Source organism: Lutra lutra, chromosome 4 (assembly GCF_902655055.1).
Source record: "Lutra lutra chromosome 4, mLutLut1.2, whole genome shotgun sequence".
NCBI classification, from domain to species: domain Eukaryota; kingdom Metazoa; phylum Chordata; class Mammalia; order Carnivora; family Mustelidae; genus Lutra; species Lutra lutra.
The window spans coordinates 40392092-40417565 of record NC_062281.1 but is presented as its reverse complement, the minus strand read 5'-3'; the positions used below and the strand labels follow the sequence as shown (position 1 = coordinate 40417565).

General features: G+C 37.2%; 1 protein-coding gene across 1 annotated transcript in view; it reads left to right on the top strand.

Annotated features, from left to right (window-relative positions):
- Positions 1–25474, top strand: part of CPQ (carboxypeptidase Q) — a 486593-nt gene that overhangs the window by 213447 nt on the left and 247672 nt on the right. Inside the window, exon 4 of the mRNA XM_047725337.1 lies at positions 20524–20731. Within this exon, the coding sequence (XP_047581293.1) occupies positions 20524–20731 (208 nt within the window). The remainder of the gene's footprint in view (positions 1–20523; positions 20732–25474) is intronic.

Sequence of the window (25474 nt, the reverse complement as noted above, 5' to 3'; positions counted from 1 at the left end):
GACCTCGAATAGCCAAAGGAATATTGAAAAAGAAAGCCAAAGTTGGTGGCATCACAATTCCGGACTTCAAGCTCTATTACAAAGCTGTCATCATCAAGACAGCATGGTACTGGCATAAAAACAGACACATAGATCAATGGAACAGAATAGAGAGCCCAGAAATGGACCCTCAACTCTATGGTCAACTCATCTTCGACAAAGCAGGAAAGAATGTCCAATGGAAAAAAGACAGCCTCTTCAATAAATGGTGTTGGGAAAATTGGACAGCCACATGTAGAAAAATGAAATTGGATCACTTCCTTACACCACACACGAAAATAAACTCAAAATGGTTGAGGATCTCAATGTGAGAAAGGAATCCATCAAAATCCTCGAGGAGAACACAGGCAGCAACCTCTTCAACCTCAGCCGCAGCAACATCTTCCTAGGAACATCACCAAAGGCAAGGGAAGCAAGGGCAAAAATGAACTATTGGGATTTTATCAAGATCAAAAGCTTCTGCACAGCAAAGGAAACAGTGAACAAAACCAAAAGATAACTGACAGAATGGGAGAAGATATTTGCAAATGACATATCAGATAAAGCGCTAGTGTCCAAAATCTATAAAGAACTTAGGAAACTCAACACCCAAAGAACAAATAATCCAATGAAGAAATGGGCAGAGGACATGAACAGACATTTCTGCAAAGAAGACATCCAGATGGCCAACAGACATATGAAAAAGTGCTCCATATCACTCGGCATCAGGGAAATACAAATCAAAACCACAATGAGATATCACCTCACACCAGTCAGAATGGCTAAAATTAATAAGTCAGGAAATGACAGATGCTGGTGAGGATGCGGAGAAAGGGGAACCCTCCTACACTGTTGGTGGGAATGCAAGCTGGTGCAACCACTCTGGAAAACAGCATGGAGGTTCCTCAAAATGTTGAAAATAGAACTACCCTATGACCCTGCAATGGCACTGCTGGGTATTTACCCTAAAGATACAAACGTAGGGATCCGAAGGGGCACGTGCACCCGAATGTTTATAGCAGCCATGTCTACAATAGCCAAACTATGGAAAGAACCTAGATGTCCATCAACAGACGAATGGATAAAGAAGATGTGGTATATATACACAATGGAATACTATGCAGCCATCAAAAGAAATGAAATCTTGCCATTTGTGACGACGTGGATGGAACTAGAGGGTATCATGCTTAGCGAAATAAGTCAATCGGAGAAAGACAACTATCATATGATCTCCCTGATATGAGGGAGAGGAGATGCAACATGGGGGGTTAAGGGGGTAGGAGAAGAGTAAATGAAACAAGATGGGATTGGGAGGGAGACAAACCATAAGTGACTCTTAATCTCACAAAACAAACTGAGGGTTGATGTGGGGAGGGGGGTTGGGAGGGGGGGTGGGGTTAAGGATATTGGGGAGGGTATGTGCTATGGTGAGTGCTGTGAAGTGTGTAAACCTGGCGATTCGCAGACCTGTACCCCTGGGGATAAAAATATATGTTTATAAAAAAGAAAATTTAAAATAGTATAAAAAAAAAGAAATAGGTGAAAGAAAAAGAAAAAAAAAGAAAAAGAAATTAATAAAATAATTCAATATGCAATTGCATCAAAAAGAATTAAATACCTTTGGAATAAATTTACCAAAAGGGGGAAAGATATGTACACTGTCATCTGTAAGACACTGATGAAAGAAATTGAAGAAGACACGTTATCAATGGAAAAATAATTCTATACTCTTGGATTAGAAGAATTGATATTATTAAAATTAAATGCCCATGCTTTTCAAAAACTCAAAATTCTAATGGTACTTTTCACAGACTTTTTAAAAAATCCTTAAATTTAAATTTTTGTGTTATGAAACCACAAAAGACCCTGAAGAGCAAAAGAATCCTGAGAAAGGGTAACAAAGCTGGAGGCATTACTCTGCCTGAATTCAAGCTATTTTACAAAGCTGTAGTAATCAAAACAATATGGTATTGACATAAAAAGCGGACACATAAATCAATGGAACAGAATAGAGAGCCTAGAAATAAACCGATGCATATATGCTTAATGAATTTATTACAGTGGAGGCAATAATGTACAATGGGGAACAGGTCATCTCTTCAATAAATGGTGTTAGGAAAACTGGACAGTGACATGCAAAAGAATGAAACTGGACCCCTGTCTTACATCATTCACAAAAATCAACTGAAAATGGATTAAAGACTTGATCATAAGACCTGAATCCATAAAATTCTTAGTAGAAAACATAGATGGTAAGCTCCTTGACATTAGTCATGGCAATTTTTTTGGATATTATGTCAACTGCAAAGAGAGAGAGTTTGACTTCTTCATTGCCAATTTGGATAACTTTTATTTCTCTTTGTTGTCTGATTGCTGTTGCTAGGACTTCTAATACTATGTTGAACAAGAGTGGTGAGAGTGGGCATCCTTGTCATGTTCCTGATCTCAATGGCAAGACTGCAAGCTTTTTCCCATTGAGGATGATATTTGCTGTGGGTTTTTCATAGATAGATTTGATGAAGTTCAGGAATGTTCCCTCTATCCCTATACTTTGAAGCGTTTTAATCAGGAACGGATGCTGGATTTTGTCAAATGCTTTTTCTGCATCAATTGAGAGGACCATGTGGTTCTTCTCTCTTTTCTTATTAATTTGTTCTATCACATTGATTGATTTGTGAATGTTGAACCATCCTTGTAGCCCAGGAATGAATCCCACCTGTTCATGGTGGATAATCTTTTTAATGTGCTGTTGGATCCTGTTTGCTAGGATCTTGTTGAGAATCTTAGCATCCATATTCATCAGTGATATTGGTCTGAAATTCTCCTTTTTGGTAGGGTCTTTGCCTGGTTTGGGGATCAGGGTAATGCTGGCTTCATAGAAAGAGTCTGGAAGTTTTCCTTCTGCTTCAATTTTTTGAAACAGCTTCAGGAGAATAGGTGTTATTTCTTCTTTGAAAGTTTGGTAGAATTCCCCAGGGAATCCGTCAGGTCCTGGGCTCTTGTTTTTTGGGAGGTTTTTGATCACTGCTTCAATCTCGTTACTAGATATCGGTCAATTAGTTGTCGATTTCTTCCTTGTTCAATTTTGGGAGTTTACAGTTTTCCAGGAATGCATCCATTTCATCTAGGTTGCTTAGCTTATTGGAATATAACTGTTGATAATAACTTCTGATGATTGTTCCTTGGTGTTAGTTGTGATCTCTCCCTTTTCATTCATAATTTTATTAATTTGGGCTTTCTCACTTTTCTTTTGGATTAGTGTGGCCAATGGTTTATTGATCTTATTGATTCTTTCAAAAAACCAGCTTCTAGTTTCATTGATACTACTGTATCTCTGGTTTCTACCTCATTGATCTCAGCTCTAATCTCGATTATTTCCCTTCTTATGTGTGGAGTTGGTTTGATTTGTTGTTGATTCTCCAGTTCTTTAAGGTGTAGAGACAGCTGCTGTGTTCTGGATTTTTCAATTTTTTTGAGGGAGGCTTGGGTGGCTATGTATTTCCCCCTTAGGACCGCCTTTGCTGTATCTCATAGGTTTTGGACCGAAGTGTCTTCATTCTCATTGGTTTCCATGAATTGTTTCAGTTCTTCTTTAATCTCCTGGTTGATCCAAGCATTCTTAAGCAAGGTGGTCTTTAGCTTCCAGGTGTTTTGAGTTCCTTCTGAACTTTTCCTTGTGATTGAGCTCCAGTTTCAAAGCATTGTGATCTGAGAATATGCAGGGAATAATCTCAGTCTTTTGGTGTCAGTTGAGTCCTGATTTGTGACCCAGTATGTGGTCTGTTCTTGAGAAGGTTCCATGTGCACTTGAGAAGAATGAGTATTCTGTTGTTTTAGGGTGGAATGTTCTGTATATATCTATGAGGTCCACCTGGTCCAATGTGTCATTCAATGCTCTTGTTTCTTTATTGATTTTCTGCTTTGATGATCTGGATATTATGTCAAAACAGCAAAAGCAAAAATGAACAAGGAGGACTACATCAGACTAAAAGTCTTCTGCACAATAAAGGAAACATTCAGTAAAATGAAAAGGCAACTGATTGGGAGAAAATATTTGCAAATCATATACCATCTAGTAAGGGTTATTATCAAAATATATAGAGAATTTAAATACACAACTCAATAGTAAAAAAAAATAGTGCCATTAGAAATGGGCAGAGGAAATAGAATAGACATTTATCTACAGAAAACATGTATATGGTTAACAGGTACATGAAATGGTGCTTGACCCACTAATCTTCAGGGAAATGCAAATTAAAACTGCAGTGAGCTATCACCTCATACCTGTTAGAATGGCTATTATCAAATGGAGAAGAGATAATGAGTGTTGGTGAGGATGTGGAGAAACTGAATACTTATTTACTCTTGGGCATGTAAATTAGTACAGCCTCAAAAATTAAAAAAAAAAAAAAAGAATTAGCATATGATCTAGCCATCCCACTTAGAGGTATATATCCAAAGGAAATGAAAATAAGATATCAAAGAAATATCTGCACACTCATGTTCATTGCAGCAGCATTCACAATAGCCAAGATAGGAAAACAACCTATGTGTCCCAACAACAGATGAATCACTGTAGGTGTTTAGATAGATACACACACACACACACCACATACATGCACACTGGAATATTTTTAGCCATGAGAAAGAAGGAACTCAAGCCATTTGTAATAACATGGATGGAACTTGAGGCTGTTAGTTAAGTGAAACAAGCCAGACAGAGAAAGAAAAATACTACATGGTATCACTTATATATTGAGTTTGAAAAAAAGAAAAAAAGAAAAATCTAAGTGATTGCCCTGTCCTGGGTGGGTGGGGATCCCAGGGGAATAACCAAGAGGCTGGTAAAAGCCTTCAAACTTTCAGCTATAAGATGAATATGGTCTGAGGATCTAATGTAAAACATAGTAACTGTAATGAATAACACTGTGCTGTATAATTAATATTTGCGAAGAGAGTAGAACTTAAATGTTCTTACCAAAACCAACCAAAACCAAAACAAAAAATGATAAATTCGTGAGGTGATGGATATGTTAATTAGCTAAATGAGAAAAATACTTCCAAAATGTATTATCAAATCACCTCAATGTGCACTTTAAATATTTAAACATTTAAATACAGTTTTATTTGTCAATCCTACTTCAAAGAAGCTGAAATTTAAAAATCTGTTTGAGGGATCAAATTATACGGACTGTTTGTTATCATAGTACAATTTCACCTATCTTGACTGATACACTGATCCTATGTATTTAGATTGGGAATCTGGCTTAGACCTGTTATAAAGTAGACCATGTTCACTTTCATTTTTATGAATTATGTGCCAGCCCCTCAAATTCTCAAAATTACTTACAGCCCCTCAGATTCTCAAACAGTTGGGAATATTTCCCCCTACACATCTATTTTCAAAGTGTTTCTGTAGCTGACTTTAGGCATATTTGATAACTCCTATCATATACAAATACAGGCATTTATACCTTTATTCTCACAATATTTATGATTAGCTTTGTCCATATTTTTTTGTTGCTCTGGCAAATATCAGTAGCAGCTGTAAGATAAAGATTTTTTAAGTCCAGATTTTGTAGTTGTATGGAAATGAGAAAGGTCAGAAGAAAAAGATGCTGTCCTTTCTCCTATCTAAAATTTTTTTCTACAATCCTATATTTCTTCTTTTCCTTGTGCATAAAACTTCATATTACTTGTCATAGTTTACAAAGACCTTCTCATTTTCTCCATATTATGTCAAAAATTTAATCCTGTTTTATAGACTTCATAATTAACATTTTAATGGCTACAAAATACTCCATTGAAATTGAATAACATAATTTATACTACAGTTTCCTTATTGAACTTTGAGGTTGCTTCCATTTTTTAAAAGAAATACTGTTGGAATAAATAATTTTAAACAAATATACAAGACTGTATACATCTAACAACATTATTGTGTAAATACCTTTTAAATCTAAACACATATTTTAACACAGGTGCCACTGATGTAAACATTTCTGATACTTTTTTTTTGAGATTGTCTTCAGATCTAGTTGATCAATTACACATTTAAGAATTTCATTATTTTATAACATATCTTGGTTTTGGACTCCAGATCATTTGTTCTTTTGTTCATATTTTGGCTGTTTCCAAAAATCAATTCTAATTTTAAAATACCTAATTTTGCCTCCATTTTGACCATTTGGAAGGCTACCAAAATGTTCTGAAGCCAATTTTAGAGGAAAAAGTGCCAAAAATGTTTAGAGCAATGGTCAGTTACTGCAATAACTGTGCATCTTTGCACAGTGACAGCTTTGGAGAGCTAACACTGCTTTTGTTAGGTGAATTTGGGTTGGTTTGTTACTATGTTCATTAAGTCCATAACTCTGTAGTCACACTTCTTGTGAAACAAATATTGTCTCAAATAATGTCCCTTCCTTGAGAGCAGGGATGATTCTTTCATAGAACCTGTATTAGTGCCCTGCATGTAGTGCTTACCTTACCTGTGTATGTTTGTGATCAATTCTCTAGAAGAATATTCTGTCAAGAATACACTTTTTCCATCAGCAAGCACTTATTTTTTTTTTAAAGATTTTATTTATTTATTTGACAGAGAGAGATCACAAGTAGACAGAGAGGCAGGCAGAGAGAGAGAGAGAGAGAGAGGGAAGCAGGCTCCCTGCTGAGCAGAGAGCCCGATGCGGGACTCGATCCCAGGACCCTGAGATCATGACCTGAGCCGAAGGCAGCGGCTTAACCCACTGAGCCACCCAGGCGCCCAGCAAGCACTTATTTTTGAATAAACTCTTCTGGTGAAGGCTCGAACTCTCCAACACTTGGGACCAACAATATTGGCATCACCTGGGAATTTGTTAGAAATGCACATTCTTTGGCCCCACTCTGCACTTCCTGAATCAGAAATTCTGGATGTTGGGCCCAATGATCTGTGTTTTATCAAAACCTCCATGTAATTGTGACCCCATAATACATGATCAATAAATAGTAAAGTTTGGAGAAAACTGGTAATAGAGTTCAAAGAGATAATATTATGATGAGTGAAAATTAGCATCGGAGGCCACAGGTTAGAAAACTCTATGTTTTCTGAGCACATATTCTGGGCTAAAAACTGTGCTGTAGCATTGGGTAGGCAAAAAGCAACAAAGAGAATGTAGAACTGGTAGTCTAGAACAGATCAAAGATGCATAATGGGCATAAAATATATAAATAGTTACGTGCCCTGTGATGAATATGAAGTATAGAAGTATATGTAAAATATGGGCAGTGCTTTCCATCACAATATATCATTTTTCTTAGTCTGCCCGTCAGAGGGAATATAAAAGATTAAGAGGTACTGTGTAGCTTGAATAGGTTCCCTTGAACCTGGGAAGAAGAGCTTGGTCTCAGGGTTTGCTTTTCCTTGCCCAGAGCACTGGAGCTATTCATGAACTCTAAGTCTGTCAGTTCCTTTCCAGCAATGAGTCTATGGACACCCATCTCAGAATGGATATGAAGATTAAATAAGGTAATCAATGAAATTGCTTAGCTCAGTATATGTCTCAGGTATTCAATAGATAGTATTATTTTGCTTGCTGTTAACCATCATCATCATCACCACCAAAATCATCACCATTGTTCCTAGAGTGGTGAGTGGCAATATAATATAGATTCTATATGCATTAAGAGGGTGAACTCCAGCCATACTGCCAGGGTTCAGTTCCAGCTTTGTCAGCTTCTAGCTGTGAGACTATGGCTTAGCCTCTCTTTACTTCAATTTCCCCAGCTGTAAAGTGGGGACAAGTAGAGTGCTTACTTCACAGGATTATAGTGACTGGTAAATGAATTAATGTATGTAAACACTCAGAATGCCACCAGCCCTGTAGCAACTGCTCGGTAAGTGCTAGCTATTATTATTGTTCATGTTTGGGGGAATGTTCCATGGCCTGCTCCGTCAGAGAGTTTAACTTTTCTTTATGGTATGTTGGGAGTTTTGAAGGGTTTATGCTTTAGGGGCCCATGGGATAATGATATCATGTCCTTAAATCTGTAGGGTTTAAGGCTCTACTATTTAAATAAAGGCCTTTTTGTGGTGCCTAAAAATAAGGAGGAAAAAAATAATACCAAAATAAAGCTTAAAAAAGGCCAAGGAAGAAAAATTCTAAAGCAAAGGGCAGGGCATCCATTTTTATTTTATGGAAATGTCTTATTTGAGCAAGTTTACTGATAATGATGTGCAGATGCTGTTAGTAGACATTATTTTTCCCCTTTGAAGTAACTGAGTGCTGATTTCCTATCTGTGCCAGGAGTCTTTTCAGAGTTGATTCTGTGCCCCTCTATATCATTGTGGGAAAGAGATCTCATATACCGCTTACCTAAAGATTAGAAGACTAAATCACGTACCTATTGCCTCAGAAGATGTCCACAAATGTGAATAAACAGTTAAAACACTACCAGATGCACAGGAAGAGCCCTTGAACACAAATTCGATTGACAGCAAGAAAATATTAGCTTTGTAATTCTGCCTAGATGGCACTCTGGTGGACCGACACTGCAGAGGAATTCAGCTGCAAGTATTTCACGTAATTGATGGTGGAAGAAAGGAAAATTTCAACAGATATTTTTCTGTTAATTTGCCACAGGTGCTCAAATGCCTATGACGTAGTATTTCAAGGATTCAAACTGCCACTGTGATAGCTTCAGGCTTTGCTTCCAGGTTATTTTATAGACTGTGGCATAGATTTTTAAGAATTTAATTCTGCTTATTGGTAATGTTGCAGTTCACATGATTACAGCCCAACAGGATGAGTGTAGTTTCTCAAAGAATCAAGTGGATATTAACTTAATTTATATCACTCCAGATTTATGTTCAGTTATTATCATGTGCATTTCACATTCGGTTCTTTTAGTTTAACATTATTTCATCTACATGTTTCCATGTATTGCTTTTGGCCATTTATTTTCCTCTGCGGTCTCATTTTCCTGCCACTTCTGCTGGATTATTTCTAGATTTTCACATTTATACACAGAGATGCAGGAAACATCTTAATATAAATTGTTTTTTTTTTTTTCTCATTCTATAATATTGCGAAAGAGTTTATCCTTCAAAGCAGAATAAGCAAACAAAGTAAGAAATTTTACAATTCTGGCTACATATTGGGAGATCACACTCTAGAAAAACTAAATTAATTAAATAATACCATCAGCATGGAATGTATGTATACTTTCCCTTATAATTTACACAATACTGGGTTTTATTTTATGTATGTAATGGCTTTTTAAAATGCAAATGACATAAAATTTACCATCTTGGGACGCCTGGGTGGCTCAGTTGGTTAAGCGGCTGCCTTCGGCTCAGGTCATGATCCCAGCGTCCTGGGATAGAGTCCCACATCGGGCTCCTTGCTTGGCGGGGAGCCTGCTTCTCCCTCTGCCTCTGCCTGCCGCTCTGTCTGCCTGTGCTCGCTCACTCTCTCTCCCTCTGTCTCTGACAAATAAATAAATAAATAAAATCTTTAAAAAAAAATTTACTATCTTACCCATTTTAAGTGTACAGTTTAGTGGTATTAAATACATTCATAATGTGAAACATCAGAACTATCCATCTCCGTAACTCTTTCATCTTATGAATCTGAAATTCTATACCCATTGAACAGTTTCCACTTTTCCACTCACCACCAGCCCCTGAAAACCATTCTAGTTTCTGCCTCCATGTTTTTGATTACCCTAAGTACCTCATATAAGTGGAATCATATGGTATTTGTTTTTCTGTGACTGCCTTATTTCACTTAGCATAATACCCTCAAAGTTTATTCCTGTTGCAGTGTATTTCAGAATTTTCTTCCTTTTTAAAGCTCAATAATATTCCATTGTATGTATATACCACATTGTGTTTATCCAGTCATCCACTGATGAATACTGAGGTAGCCAGTATTTGATTTCAGCTCTTGTAAATAATGGTGCTATGAACATGGGTTTGTATCCTTGAGACTCTGCTTTTAACTGTTTTGGGTTTATGCCTGGAAGTGGAATTGCCAGATCATATGATAATTCTATTTTTAATTTTTTAAGGAACCACCATACTGTTTTCCAAAGAGTCTGTCTATTTTATATTCCTCATTATAGTGCACAAAGTTTCTTATTTCTATGCCTTCTTACCAACATCTGTTATTTGCTGTTTTTTGATTGTAGACATCCTAGTAGACATCCTAGACATACCTACTAGGTGTAAGGTGGTGTCTCATTAGTTTTGATTTGCATTTCCCTAATGATTAGTGATGTCGAGCATCTTTTTTTGGGCTTATTGGCCAGTTGTATATTTTCTCTGTTGAAATGCCTAGTCAAATCTTTGCTCACTTTTAAATTGGGTTGTCTGGTTTTTGTTGTTAAGCTTTTGGAGTTTTCAAATTATTTTGAATATTAATCCCTTATCAGAGATATGATTGTGAGCATTTTCCCTCATTCTGTGTATTGATTTTTTACCTGTTGATATTGCCTTTTAATGCGCAACATTTTCCAATATTCATGAAGTCTAATTTGTCTATTTTTCTTTTGTTGCCTTTGCCTTTAGTGTCATTTCCAAAAAGTTCTTAGAATTTAATGTCATGAAGCTTTTGCCCTACATTTTTCTTCTAAGAGTTTTATAGTTTTAGATCTTTCATTTAAACCTTTGATCCATTTTGAGTTGATTTTTGTGTGTGATATTAAATAAAGGTCCAACTTCATTCTTTTGCATGTGGATATCCAGTTTTCCCAGCACCATTTGTTGAAAGTTCTGCCCTTTGCCCCATTGAAAGGTCTTTGCACCTGTCAAAAATCCCATATAGTCAAGGATTTATTCCTGTGCTATTTTATTACGTCGGTTTGTATTTATGCAAGTATGACACTGTTTTGGTTGTGGTAGCTTTGTAGTAAGTTTTGAAAGCTGGAAATGTGACTCCTCCAGCTTTGTTCTTTTTCAAGAACTAGTAAGCTTCTCTTGAGAATTTTAGGGTGTTTTTTTTCTATTTCCACAAAACATGTCATTGGAATTTTTTGAAAAGGATTGCATTGAATCTGTAGACTGCTTTGGGGAGTGTTGATATCTTAACAATGTAAGTCTTCTAATCCATGAACAATGAATGTGTTTCCATTTATTTATATTTTCTTTAATTGCTTTCAGCAGTGTTTTATAGTTTTCATTGCACAAGTTTTTCACCTCCTTGTTTAAGTTCATTCCTAAGTGTATTGGTCTTTTCAATGCTATTGTAAATGGAATTATTATTGTAGTTTGTTTTCAGGTTGTTCATTGTTCATGTATAGAAATGCATCTGATATTAGTGTGTAGGCTTTGTATCCTGTTACTTTGGTGAATTGATTTATTAGTTCTGACAGGGTTTTTTTTTGTGCAGAGTCTTTAGTCTTTTTATATATAAGATCACATCACTTATGAACAAATAAAATTTTATTTTGCCCTTTCTAATTTAGATATCTTTTATTTCTTTTTCTTGCATGACTGCTCTGGCAAGAACTTTCAGTACTGTATTGAATAGAAGTTGCAAAAGTTAGCATCCTTGCTGTGTTCCTGATTTTAGAGGAAAGACTTCCAGTTTTTTGCCATGAAGTATGTTTGGTGGGGGTTCTTCATATATGGCTTTAATTATACTGAGATAATTTCTTTCTATTTTTAGTTTTTTGAATGTATTTATCATGAAAGGGTCTTGAAATTTGTCATATGTCTTTTTTCATTACTTAAGATGATCATATTTTTCCCCTTAATTCTGTTAATGTGGTCAATTATATTGATTGATTTTTGTATATTGAACCATCCTTGCATTCCAGGAATAAATTCCACTTGGTCATGGTGTATAATCCTTTTAATATGCTGCCATTTGCTAGTATTTTGTTGAGCATTTTTACATGAGTGTTTTTAAGGGTTATTGATCTATAGTTTATTTCCTTGTAGTGTTCTTGCCTGGCTTTGGTGTTAGGGTAATACTGGCTTCATAGAGTGAATTAGAAAGTAATCCCTCCTTTTTACTTTTTAAAAAAAGTTTTAGGAGGGTTGATGTTAGTTCTTCGTTAAATGTTAGGTCCATATACACAATGGATTACTACTCAGCCCTCAGAAAGGATGAATATCCAACTTTTGCATTAACATGGGTGGGACTGGAGGAGGTTATGCTAAGTGAAATAAGTCAAACACAGAAAGTCAGTTATCATATGGTCTCACTTATTTGTGGAACATAAGGAATAACATGGAGGACATTAGGAGAAGGAAGGGAAAAATGAAGGGGGAGAAAACGGAGTGGGAGATGAACCATGAGAGACTATGGACTCCAGGAGACAAACTGAGGGTTTTAGAAGGGTAGGGGTTAGGGAGGATGGGTATTAAGGAGGGCATGGATTTCATGGAACACTGGGTGTTACATACAAACAATGAATCATGGAACACTACATCAGAAACTAATGATGTACTGTATGGTGAATAACAGAACACAATAAAAAAATAAAAAATAAATTTAAAAAAATAAATGTTAGGTACAATTTGCCCTTGAAGTCATCATGGCCAGGGCTTTTCCTTGTCAAGAGATTTTTTTGTTTACTGATTCAATTTCCTTACTAGTTACAGATGTATTCAGGTTTTCTATTTATTCATGACTTAGAGTTGGTAGGTTTTATGTTCCTAGAAATTTGTCCATTTCATTTAGGTTATCCAGTTTGTTAGCATATAATTATTCATATACTCTTTTATAATCCTTTTTTATTTCTGTGGAATTGGTAGTAATGTCCCGAGTTTTATTGCTGATTGTAGTAATGTGACGATTCTCTCTATATTTCTTAGTCCAGCTAGCTAAATGTTTGTCAATTTTGTTGATCTTTTCAAAGAACCAACTTCTGGTTTTATTGATTTATTTTGGTTTTATTTTCTGTTCTTTTTTCTATTCTCTGTTTCATTTATCTCTGCTCTAATTTTTTTTAATCTTTGTTCTAATCTTTATTTCCTTTCTTTCACTAGCTTTGAGTTTAGTTTGTTCTTCTTTTTCTGTATCTAGTTCCTTAAGTCATAAATTTTGGTGGTTGATTTGAGATCTTTCCTGTTTTTTAATGTAAAACTTTTCCTCTTAACAGTGCTTTTGCTGCATTCTATGTTTTCATATGCTGTGGTTTTGTTTTCATTAATAGCTAAATATTTTATAATTTCCCTTGTGACTTCATCTTTGATTCATTGGCTGGTTGAGAGTATGCTGTTTAGTTTCCACAAATTTGTGAATTTTCACTCTCTTTCTGTTATGTTTCTAATGTCATTCTGTTCTGGCCAGGGAAGATGCTTTACATGATACATACCTTTTCAAGTATGTTGAGACTCAGTTTGTGGCATAACATGACCTATCCTGGAAAATATTCCATGTGTGCTTCAGATTTGTATGCCACATTCATGCATCTAGGTCCTTGAGATGTACACACATTCCTGCCACTCAGCCCCCACCTAGTTCTCATCCATAACACCCAGAGGCCCAGGCTAAGAAAACAAAAAGTGGGGCCTGTTCAGAGAAGCCAGAAGCCTCCACCCTTTCCAGACTCTTCTCCTTGAGAGTGTGCCATTGTTGGATAGAGTTGTCTCTTAGATCTAGTGGGTTTATTGTGTTGTTTAAGTCCTCTATTTCCTTACTTATCTTTTGTCTGGTTGTTCTGTGAAAGGGAGGTATACACAAAATGACTTCTAAAGGCTGAAGGAGACAAAAAAAAAACAAAACCCTGAAGAAAAAGATCGAGAAGTCCAGCTTGATGAGAAATGGTTTATCAAGGGGACTCATGGACAGAAGTGTGTTTTGAGTGGATACAAGGCGAGTAGATCTCTGAAACCCCACCTCCTTTAGCACCTACGTTTATAGGTCTAGACGCTGGGAGTAAATGCTGAGGGACCACCCAAGAGGAGAATGTTTATGAACAGGTGTATGTCACAGGTTGTTCTATTCACTAGTAAGAGTTGAGTATTGAAATCTCAAACTATTATTCTAGAGCTGTCTATTTCTACCTTCATTTCTGTTAGTTTTTTGCTTCATATATATTGATAGTCTACCACTAGGTGCATAAAAGTTCATAATTGTTAATATCTTCTTACTGCATTGACCCTTTCATTAATATAAATGTTCTTCTTTGTCTCTTATAACCCTTTTTGATTTTAAAGTCTGTTTTGTCTGATATAAATATAGCCATCCTTATTCTCTTTTGGTTAATATGTGCATGGAATATATTTTTTCATCCTTTTATTTTCAAAATATTTGTGTCCTGAGCTCTTCAGTGATTCTCTTGTAGATAGCATGTAGTTAGATAATTTAAAAAATCCATTCTGCCAATCTCCACCTTTTGATTAGAGATTTTAATCTATTTACATGTGAAGTAATTGTTGGTAAGTAGGGACTTATTCCTTTCATTCTGCTATTTGCTTTCTTTATGCTTTCTAGCTTTTTTTGGTCCCTCATTTTCTGCATTACTGTCTTCTTTTGTGTTTAGATGATTTTTTGTAGTGGAATGTTTATATTTCTTTTTCATTTCCTTTTGTTTGTATTCTAGAAAATATAGGACTCATATATACATAAAATTATAGGACTATAATTTGAATTTATACCAGCTTAACTTCAATAACATATAAAAACTGATCCTTTTCAGCTCTACCCCCATACTTTTTGGTCAGTGATATCACCAAGTTACATCTTAATACATTATGTGTCCCCAAATAAACTAATAATTATTTTAAATGCATTAGTCTCTTAAATCATTTAGAAAACATGAAAGCAGTACTATAAACTGTTGTTACAATAAAAATAGCTCTTATAATTGCCTCTTTATTTATCGAGGTCTTTATTTCTTTATATGACTTCAAGTTACTGTCTAGTGTCTTTTCATTTCACCCTATAAGACTCCCTTGAGCACTTCTTACAGGGCAGGTTTACTTCACTATCTTCCCAGAATCCTTTATAATGGCTTCTTTCAGTAATTTTGATTTGGATTTATTTATTTGATATGATGCTGTGTATTTGTGAAAAGAAAGAATTAAGATTAATATTTATAATTTTTAAATATATAAAGCACCATTTTTTGATCACCATATTTTGATCATTGCAAATGTTTGGAATATATTTGCCACAAGTAAAAAGAAGTTTGACTCATTGTGGCTGTTTTAGTCACGATTCTTTAGAAAAAGAGAACCAAATGAATATATATATATATATATACATATATATGTATATATATATATTGAAGAAATTTATTATGACTTGACTCATGTGATTATGGAGCTAAGGAGTCCCAAGATCTATGGCTGGCAAGCTGGTGAATCAGAAGAGCTGATAATCGGGGCACCTGGGTGGCTCAGTGGGTTGGAGCCTCTGCCTTCAGCTCGGGTCATGATCTCAGGGTCCTGGGATCGAGCCCTGCATTGAGCTCTCTGCTCGACAGGGAGCCTGCTTCCCTTCCTCTCTCTCTGTCTGCCTCTCTCCCTGCTTGTGATCTCTGTCTGTCAGATAAACAAAAATATTTTTAAAAAAGAAGAGCTGATAATCATGAAGTTGTACAACACCCATCACTAATTTTAGAGCATTGTCATTATGTCCCAAAGAAATCCCATACTTACTAGCATTCACTACTCATTTTCCTTGCCCTCAACCAGCTTGAGGCAACATAAAACTTACTTTCTACCTCTACAGATTTACCTATACTAAACATTTCATATAAGTGGAATCTTATAATATGTGGTCTTTTTAAAAAAATTCTTTCACTTAAGATAATATTTTCAAGGTTCATCCACATTGCAGCCTGTGTAAGAACATAATGTTTTATTGTTAAGTAATATTCCGTTGTATGGACATACATTTTATTTATCCATTCATGACCTGATAGACATAAGGGTTGTTTCTATGTTTGACTATTATGAATAATGCTGTTATGAACATTTGTGTGCAAGTTTTTGTGAATATATATCCTCATTTCTCTTGAATATGTACCTGGTAGTACATGTTTCACTTTTTAAGGAACTGTCAGACTGTTTTTAAAGTGGCTACACCATTTTACATTCTATCAGCAATGTACAGCGTTTCAAATTTTCCACATCCTTGCCAATACTTGTTTTCATCTGTCTTTTTGATCATAGCCATCCTGCTGGGTATGAATGACATTTCATTGTGTTTGGATTGCATTTTCCTGATGTCTAATGGTATTTAGCATTCTTTTATGTGCTCAACATCTGTATATTCTATTTGAAGAAAGTCTATTCACATTCTTTACCCATTTTTTAATTAGGTAGCTATTTTATAATTGAATTCTCAAGAGTTCTGTATATATTTTAGATATAAGTGCCTTATAAGGTACAGAGTTTATGGACATTTTCTCCTATTCTGTGCGTTGTCTTCTCACTTTTTGATGGTGCCTTTTGAATTACGAGGGTTTACAATTTCGATGGTTCAGTTTATCTATTTTTTCTTTTGTTGCGTATGGTTTTAGTGTTGTATCTAAGACACAATTTCATTACCCAAGGTCATGAAGTTTCATAGTTTTAGCTCTTACACTTAGATCTGATTAATTTTTTAAAAGATTTTATTTTATTTTTATTTTTATTTTTTTAGAGAGAGAGGAGAGGGAGAGGGCAGAGAAAGAGAGAGAAAGAGAATCTTAAGCAGTCTCTACACCCAGCACAGAGCATGACTCAGGGCTGGATCTCATGACATTGAGACTGTGACCTGAGCCGAAGACAAGAATCAGACACAACCAACTTAGCCACCCAGGTGCCCCCTTTGATTAATTTTGTAATTGATTTTAATATATGTTGTGATATATGGGTATAGCTTTCTTTTCTGTTACATGTGGATATTTTATTGGCCCCAGCACCATTTCTTTGAAAATATTTATCTATATCCATTGAATTATTTTGGCACTCTTGTTGAAATGAGCTGACCATTCTTTTGAAGGTTTATTTTTGGACTTTAAATTCTATTCTATTGACTTATGTCTATCCTTATACCAGTGCCACATTCTCTTGTTATCATAGCTTTTTTTTCTTTATCATGAAGGAATGTTAGATTTCTCAGGATCCATTGAGATGTTCATATGGCTTTTGTCCTTTTGTATTATATGATATATTACATTGGTTGATTCTTGGATGTTAAACCGACCTTGCATTTCTGGGATAAATCCCTCTTGGTCATGGTATATAATCCTTTTTATTTGTTGCTGGTATCAGTTTGCTTATATTTTGTTGAGGATTTTTTTTTGCATTTATATTCATAAAAGATGTTAGTGCATAGTTTTCTTTTCTTATGATATCTTTGTCTGGTTTTGATATCAGTAATCATGACCTTGTAGAGTAAGTTGGGAAGTGTTCCCTTTTCTTAAAGTTTTTGGAAGAGTTTGTAAAGAGTTGGTATTAATTTTTAAGTACAAGCGTTTGGATTTTTTTACAGCTTGCTTTATAGTTTACCCTTTGCTATTGTTCAGTTGCAGGTGGGGTTATAAATGGGAGCAGGAAGATGGTGTTTAAGGCTGATCATCCCTTGTAGAATAATTGGCAGTTAAAGGACAGGACTCCAGATAAAAATGTTGAGTCCTCATTCTTCCTACTTCTAAACCGTGCTGGATTGTCCTACTGGAGGACATTCTTAATGGCAGAAACAAATTACAAAGGCTTTTATATCTTGAATTCTGAACCATAGTTGGAAGATGCCTTTCAGTGCTGTTTTCCTCATTGGAGCCATGGGTACAAGCCCAACTTACTGTCTCGACTTTAAGAAAATTACCTGTAACTTATTGCTACAAATTTATATTTAAAAAATCATTTAAACAAATGAGTGAAAGGAAAGAAATGAAAGTGAGATTGGCAAACCAAGAAACAGACTTTTAATGTAAAGAACAAATTGATGGTTACCAAAGGGGAGGTGGGTGGAGGGATGGGTTAAATAGGTAATAGGAATTAAGGAATGCACTTGTGATGAGCATCAGGTGTTGTATAGAAGTGTTGAATTACTATACTGCACACTTGAAACCAATATTACACTGTATGTGAACTAACTGGAATTCATTAAAAACCTTAAAAAAAGAGAGAGCCTGTTTACCTGAATTACTCTTGAGTAGGAGAGTCTGAGAACAAGGAGAGCGTTTGTTGAATCCCAGACATCATGTAAGGAAATCCAAACAATAAAAATTTAGATTGTCTTCCTACATATTTCAGAGTACTTTTGGTCATTAATCATTCTATCAACTCAGTGGAAAAATTACACTGAAGAAATAATAACTAATATTTATTAAATAATTATAATGTGCCAAATACCATTTTAAATTCTTTCTATATACTATCTTTTATCCTCACAGCAATATTATGAAGTCAATATTAATATTATTCTCCACTTAATAGATGTGGAAACTCAGAAGCAGAGAGGTCATGTGGGTTGCTTCATGTATTGGTAGAGCCAGTATTTGACTTTGATTATGGGACCCCACAGCCCACCGTGAACCAGAAGTTATAGTGGATTTGGCATATTCCAGAGCAGGGGTTCAGATTCAGGGTTCTTGTATCATAATTTTTGAGTTTATAAGTCATTTGTTTCTCTCTTGATGAAGACTAACATTTAAGATCTTCCAAGAGGGTGTGCTAAGATGGTCCCAGGGATTTTAGATGAGACCGTCTCCCTCTGCAGGGATGATGTAACAGACAAGTTAACAAAATAAATATTTAATATTTATTGAGTGCTATGTTTCATGGCAAGTGAATCACTTGTATAAATTAATTGAATCTGCAAAGTAACTCTGTGAGTTAAGTATTATTATCACTTTTATTTATAGATGAAACCACTGAAGCAAGTATATATACTTTGCCCAAAGTCAGTTAGCAATAAGTTCCATAACCCAGATTTGAACCTAGATAGTTTTGCTCCTCAGTCTCTGTTCTTAATCATTTTGCTATGCAATTTCTCTAAGTGAGTAAATAGTCACCAGACATAATTGTCACAACAGTGCAGTCACACCAAGAAAGCAGTGATAAGACTGGATCATTCATGTTTATGCATGGGGAGGTTGGAGTCCCTTCTACAGAAGAGAAATATCTTATGGCTGAGAGGAGGAGAAAGGGTTTCCTACAAATATGAGGCAACATGAAACAAACATGGAAGTAGGAAAAGAAAAATTAATTTTAAGAGGGAGACTGTTAGCTTGTGCCTTCACAGAAGATGGAAATAGGCTGATAGGGCATGGTGCACACTGGGAAACCTGTGCCACCTTGGTCCCGAGGGAGTTGTGGTTTGGGAAGGTTTGGAGTCCTAACTCAGGATCGAAAAGGGGCAGTCTGAAAGAGCAACTTTTGGAAATGAGTTTGATAAACTCAATTAGCATGTATAGAGGTTGGATCAACAATAGATTAACAGAAACTTTAATGATAAGTGTTTTTAGTAATCTAAGAAGCATATGGAAATTACCAGGAAAAACTTGACTATTGGGGTAATATTTTTGTTTTAGTGCCAAAATTCTCCCAGTTTTCATTTTCTTGTAGCAGTTAAATCAGAGACTGGGATTTATTCAGCACTGTTCTTCATGGAAGCACAAACATTTCCCATAGTTCTACAGTTCTCCTGCAAAACATTCTACCACCAGTGCTGGGCCGCATGTTTGGATCTCTGTGGTTGAGAGGGAAGAGAGTATCCCCAGAGCTTGTCCATGACAAGAGAGCTGGATGTATGTGGGCAGTTTTCTTCCAGCGGTGTGGGTCTTCTGGTCTGTAGCCTTGATGAACTTCAGAGCTTTCTTTGTCTTCTCGAACACATGTGTTCACTCACCTCTTGGTCCTGAAGGCATTGTTAATGTTCTTTTCAGTTTGAGGCAATTCGCAACTTTAAGGGATCATCAAAGTATCAAAATAAATTTCACATAATGTTTTTAATGAGATGATCATTAAGTTGAAGTTTCTAAGTTATTTTTTTTTAAGATTTTATTTATTTGTCAGAGAGAGAGAGAGAGCGCGAGAGTGAGCACAGGCAGATAGACTGGCAGGCAGAGGTAGAGGGAGAAGCAGGCTCCCTGCTGAGCAAGGAGCCCGATGTGGGACTCGATCCCAGGACTCTGGGATCATGACCTGAGCCGAAGGCAGCCGCCCAACCAACTGAGCCACCCAGGCGTCCTTGTAAGTTATTTTTAACAAAAAGATAAATTCACATCAAAAGCAAATAAACCAATGTTGCCCACCCATCCCAGTTCTCATATGCAAACTCTCACTGGAGAGTCAAATACCAAATACAGACACTTAAAAAATACTTTTGGTCCATTTTTACTTTAAAAAAAAATTATTTATTTACTTGACAGAGAGAGATCACAAGTAGGCAGAGAGACAGGCAGAGAGAGAGGGGGAAGCAGACTCCCCTTTGAGCAGAGAGCCTGATGCAGGGCTCAATCCCAGGACCCTGAGACCATGACCTGAGTTGAAGGCAGAGGCTTAACTCGCTGAGCCACCCAGGTGCCCCAGTCCATTTCTACTTTTAAGGTAACCTGATGCCTTCTTTTCTCAAGTCCTCACACAGGTATTCAGGAATACCAGGATGGTGTGCCAAAAATCCCGACAGCTTGTATCACAGTGGAAGATGCAGAGATGATATCCAGGATGGCTTCTCGTGGGAACAGAATTGTTATTCAGCTGAAGATGGGGGCAAAGAACTACCCAGATGCTGATTCCTTCAACACTGTAGCAGAGATCATTGGCAGCAAGTACCCAGAGCAGGTGAGTGAAGGAGGTACATGGGCTGGCTGGGAACAGAAACTCATCCAAGGCAGGGTCTTTATTTCCCACCCCCCCACCAAAAGTTTTACAATGAATTGAAGAATGAAATAGGATCCATGGTGTGGAAATTCAACGTGTGTGTGTGTGTGTGTGTGTGTGTTATTTATTCCATTTGGAGCCACATTGGCACTTGAGATCATACCAATAGCTAATATTTATTGTGCTTATTGTGTGGATTGTGTTATTTGAGTCTTTCAAAACTCAGTGAAGTAGGATTTATTTTTGTCATTTCAAAGGTGACATAGAAGGAAACTCAGGTCCACACAGCTAGTAAGTGACTGAGAAGGAACTCAAAACCAGCACCTTACAAACGTTAAGTCAAGTTTTAGACCACAATAATTTCCCATTTTTTTTCCCTGAGCAAAGTTTGAAAATCAAATAGTACTAGAGGTAGATTCAGACTATGCTAACTGAAGGTTAAATAAGTTTAGCAAGTTACTTATTCTCCGAGTCTTAGAGAACTTGTCTGCAAAGAAGGGATGGTCTATGTAATGTAGCAGGATTATCGCGATGTCTCAACGAGCCCCAGTCCATCACATAGCCTAGCACAGTGTTTGGTAGCGTGCAGACACTCATTGAATGGAAGTTTACTTCACATGACATCGAGTGTACAAAAAAACCCAGTTCTGATAAGATGTCTGGTGCAGATTTCCTCTATTAGTAATTATTGAAATGCTGAAAAATAGCACTTGAAGTTCAAGTTATTCTAGAATTACAGACTTGTATTTTGCTTAAAGGGGTAAATGGGATGAAATAAAAAGTGAATATCGGTGGAGAGACAAACCTTCTGTACGTGTCTTTATTCAGGACCTCTCCTAGTCATAAGGGCTCTGTCGCAGTGAGGATTTGTATTATGTTCAGGTCCTTTTTTTTCCTTCCCAAAATACATCCAGGATGTGGGCATGCATCAGCCTTAGGCTTGTAGCTACAGGAATCATGGAAAAGCAAGATCTCAGTAGGACCCTTGGGAGTCAAATAGCTATGGACAAACTCTAGTTTTCAATGTAGAGTAAAGAAACAAATAAGCCCCTTGCCCTTTAGGAACCTGATAACAGCAGAAGAGCCCAGAGTCTATGTTCCAGTTTCCAAGGAGTCAGACTCCTTAAAGTATATAATCCTTACCAGGTATGTTCCCCAGTTAGTAGTTCCAGGATAAAGTGTTGCCATTTTTAAGGCTGCTAGTCCAGGGCAGGGGGGTTTAGGATTATCTGTGATCAGTTGTCTGGGTGAGCAGCCTGCTCTGGCCCCTAGGCTGGGTGGCAAGATGAGAATGAGTTATTGGGAGCCTTAGTCTGAAACTGCCAGGGGGTGTCAAGGTCTGAGCTAAAGCATTAAAGCAGGGGAGTTCTTGGGGCCGTAGCGGCCTGAAGGCTGAAGTCATGCTGGCTCACAGGGCTTCCTAAGAGCCACTGACATCTCCTGGTTGGGAAGGCTTGGGCCTATTCCTCAGCTCGGGCTGATTGAAAAAAAAAAAAAAAAATCAGCTTTACAGAAATATAATTACATAAATTTACCAAATTTAAGTGTATAATTCATGAGCTTTGAAAAATGTACGCAGCAATGTAACCACTACAGCGCTCACAATAGGGAATGTTTTCATTACTCCAAACATTGCCTCGTGTGCCTTTGCTGTCCATCTCTTCCTCCACTCCCCTGCCCCCTGGTAGCTACTGATCTACTTTCTAGATCTAGAGTTTTTTCTTCTCTAGAATTTCATAAAAGTGGGGCCACTGAACGTGTAGTCTTTTGAGTCTAGCTTCTTTCACTCACATATAGTGCTTTTGAGATTAATCCATGTTGTTTTATCAATTGTCTATCCCTCTATATTGCTGCTGAGTGATATTTTATCACATGGATATACCACAATTTGTTTATCCATTCAGCAGTTGGACATCTGGTTGGTTTCTAGTTTTTGACTGTTACCAGTAGAACTTCTGTGAATATTTTTGTGCAAGTCTTTCCGTGGACCTACGTCTTCATTTCTTGTTGGGTAAATGCCTAAGAGTAGAGTTGCTGAGTCAGCCTGAATATTTAGCATGCCGATCTCCATCAGGATGCTTAGTCCCTGTATTCTGGTGGGGATAGCATCTTCTCTAGGTGGGTGGATTCCAGAGAGTTCCCAAGACTCAGGATTAAACTTTTCCCTCTACCATAGCATTGCATAGCATTCCAGAAGTGGGTTATAAGTATGGTGTTACCAAGATATACAAGGTAGAAAATTAACAAAACTTTTCCTACGAAGAAGTCACAGTATTACTTCCACAGAAGAAATGGAGATGAGTGCAGTGAAGTCTATGTGACTATTTTGGGGGCGGAATCTGCCTCAGAGTCTGTGTGAAACCACAGGGGATGTCCAGACTGTGAAGGAAGGCAGCAAGCATGTGTTCTTCTCTCTAGGCATTAGGTGAGTTAAGGAACCTGAATAAGCATAGTCCATCCCTGATCAATGCTTACCCCTTCTATGAAGCTTCCTCGGGTAACCCTGACCTCATCTCAGCGCTATATGCTCTTATGTCATCTCCCGCCAGAGCTTGCTAAGGCCCCGAGCAGGCAGTCTGTTTACTTTTTTTGCTTTTCACTAATGCTTATCCCAGGACTTGGCATGTAGTAGCTTTCAACACATATTTTTTTTAAGATTTTATTTATTTGAGAGAGAGAGAGAGATCACAAGTAGGCAGAGAGGCAGGCAGAGAGAGAGAGGGGGAAGCACGCTCCCTGCTGAGCAGAGAGCCTGATGTGGGGCTCGATCCCAGGACCCTGAGATTATGACCTGAGCCGAAGGCAGAGGCTTTAACCCACTGAGCCACCCAGGCGCCCCTCAACACATATTTTGTTTTAGTAAAATGAAGAGAGGAAGTAAAGGAGAAAGAGGCTGGAGAATTTTCTTAATCTCAATTCCTTTTAAATCTAGAAGTTCTCCTGCCCATGTAGAATACTGATTGTCCATTGACATATTGAACATGACCCCTAAATGCAGCTATTGTCCAAAGCTGAACATGTCAACTCCTTCGATCCTGATCACTTGCCTTAGTTTCTGTGTCTGCAAAAGGAGCCGTGTTTACCTGCCAGCACGGTGAGTTAGTTTTCATTTTCTCCTCTTTATCACTGACCTGTGGCTGACACCCATCCTATTAAGTGTCCTAATTCAGGACCTTGCTATTCCCCCCTGATTTTACTTCTGATCTCTCCCCTATTTTTGCCATAAAGCTCAGAGCTGTTTTAAAACGTTGATCTCCACCTGGTGTTTCCTGCTGTCAGACCCCACCTCCTCTTCCCTATAAAATATAGGTTATGATACAGATAAATACTGGGGTGAGTAATCAGAGGGGAGCAGAAGACAGAGGAAGAGAGACATGGAGGGAGGGAGGCAGGTATAGGTAAGAGGAAATTACGTAGCAGAAAACGAATGCTCAGAAGCAAGCAGAAAATGAGAGTGAAGGAGGGAAAGGACACGTCTGCTGGAGATTCAGATGCCTACTAAGAACCATTCTCTCTTTGGCTGGTAAGGGAGTCTAGCTCTCCTCAACTCTGGCAAACATTCTGAAAATCGCTCAGCTTTGTTTTTAATTGTAAGTACGGTAGTCCTGCCTTATCTGAGGTTTCGCCTTCCACGGGTTCAGTTACGTGTGGTCAGCCGCAGTCCGGAAGCTGATGCTCCCTCTTCTGACGTAAGGTCAGCTCAGTAGTAAGTGAAGGCCAAATCCCATGCCTACGCCATTCCCCTCAGTGTGGCTCATCACGTAGGCATTTTATCCTCACACCTCCTTGTAAGAAGAGTGAGGCCAGTACAGTAAGGTATTTTGAGAGAGACACCACATTCACATGACATTTATTACAGCATGCTGGTATAATTGTCCTGTTCTATTATGTTATTGTTGTTAAGCTCTGTGCCAAATTTAGAAGTTAAACTTTATCATAGGTGTGTGTACAGGAAAAAATATAGTATATATAAGGTGCAATGTTATCCATAGTTTCTGGCATCTACCGGATGAGTCAGAGGACTCTTGGAATGTATCCCATGTGGATAAGGAAGGGACTACTGTAATGGCCACAGTGACATAAACATTGAGTTGTTTCAGGTGGCCAACTTATCTCTGACACATCCTCTCTACCTTGCTCTCCCTATCACACTGAAGAAGAGTTTTCAATAATGCTGAGCAAGTTACTTGCAATGGAAATTAACTTTGAAAAGAAAGAGGGTTTATTGCACTTTGTTATCATTCTGCTTGCAGATCGAACATCCTGGGTGACTAGAGGGTAGGCTCACATTCACACAGTGGCTGACAGACGTCCTTCAGGACTAGCACCCAGCACAACCCCTTCTATCTCATTATTCACACACAGCACTTTAAGGAAAGAAAAGCAGTTAGCACATAGAGAATCCCTCTGATTTGGCCCAAGAACCATGGACAAGGTGTGGTGATTTTCAGCTCTAGAAAAGTGTATACGTGATTGATGAGGCATTGATACATTTTGAAACCCTGTTGCATAATTCAGCCATAAACTTTAAGTTCTGAATTAGCAATAGGCTTTTAAAAATGCCAATAATACAAGTACTTTATTGAGTTTCAATATGTGAAAATGGCCGAAGAGGGGTATTATGTTCATTAATTCTACTCTCCTCCCAAAGAACCCACAGTGACATGTTTGGGTCTTCCAAGCCCAGAATCATGCCAGTGTCAG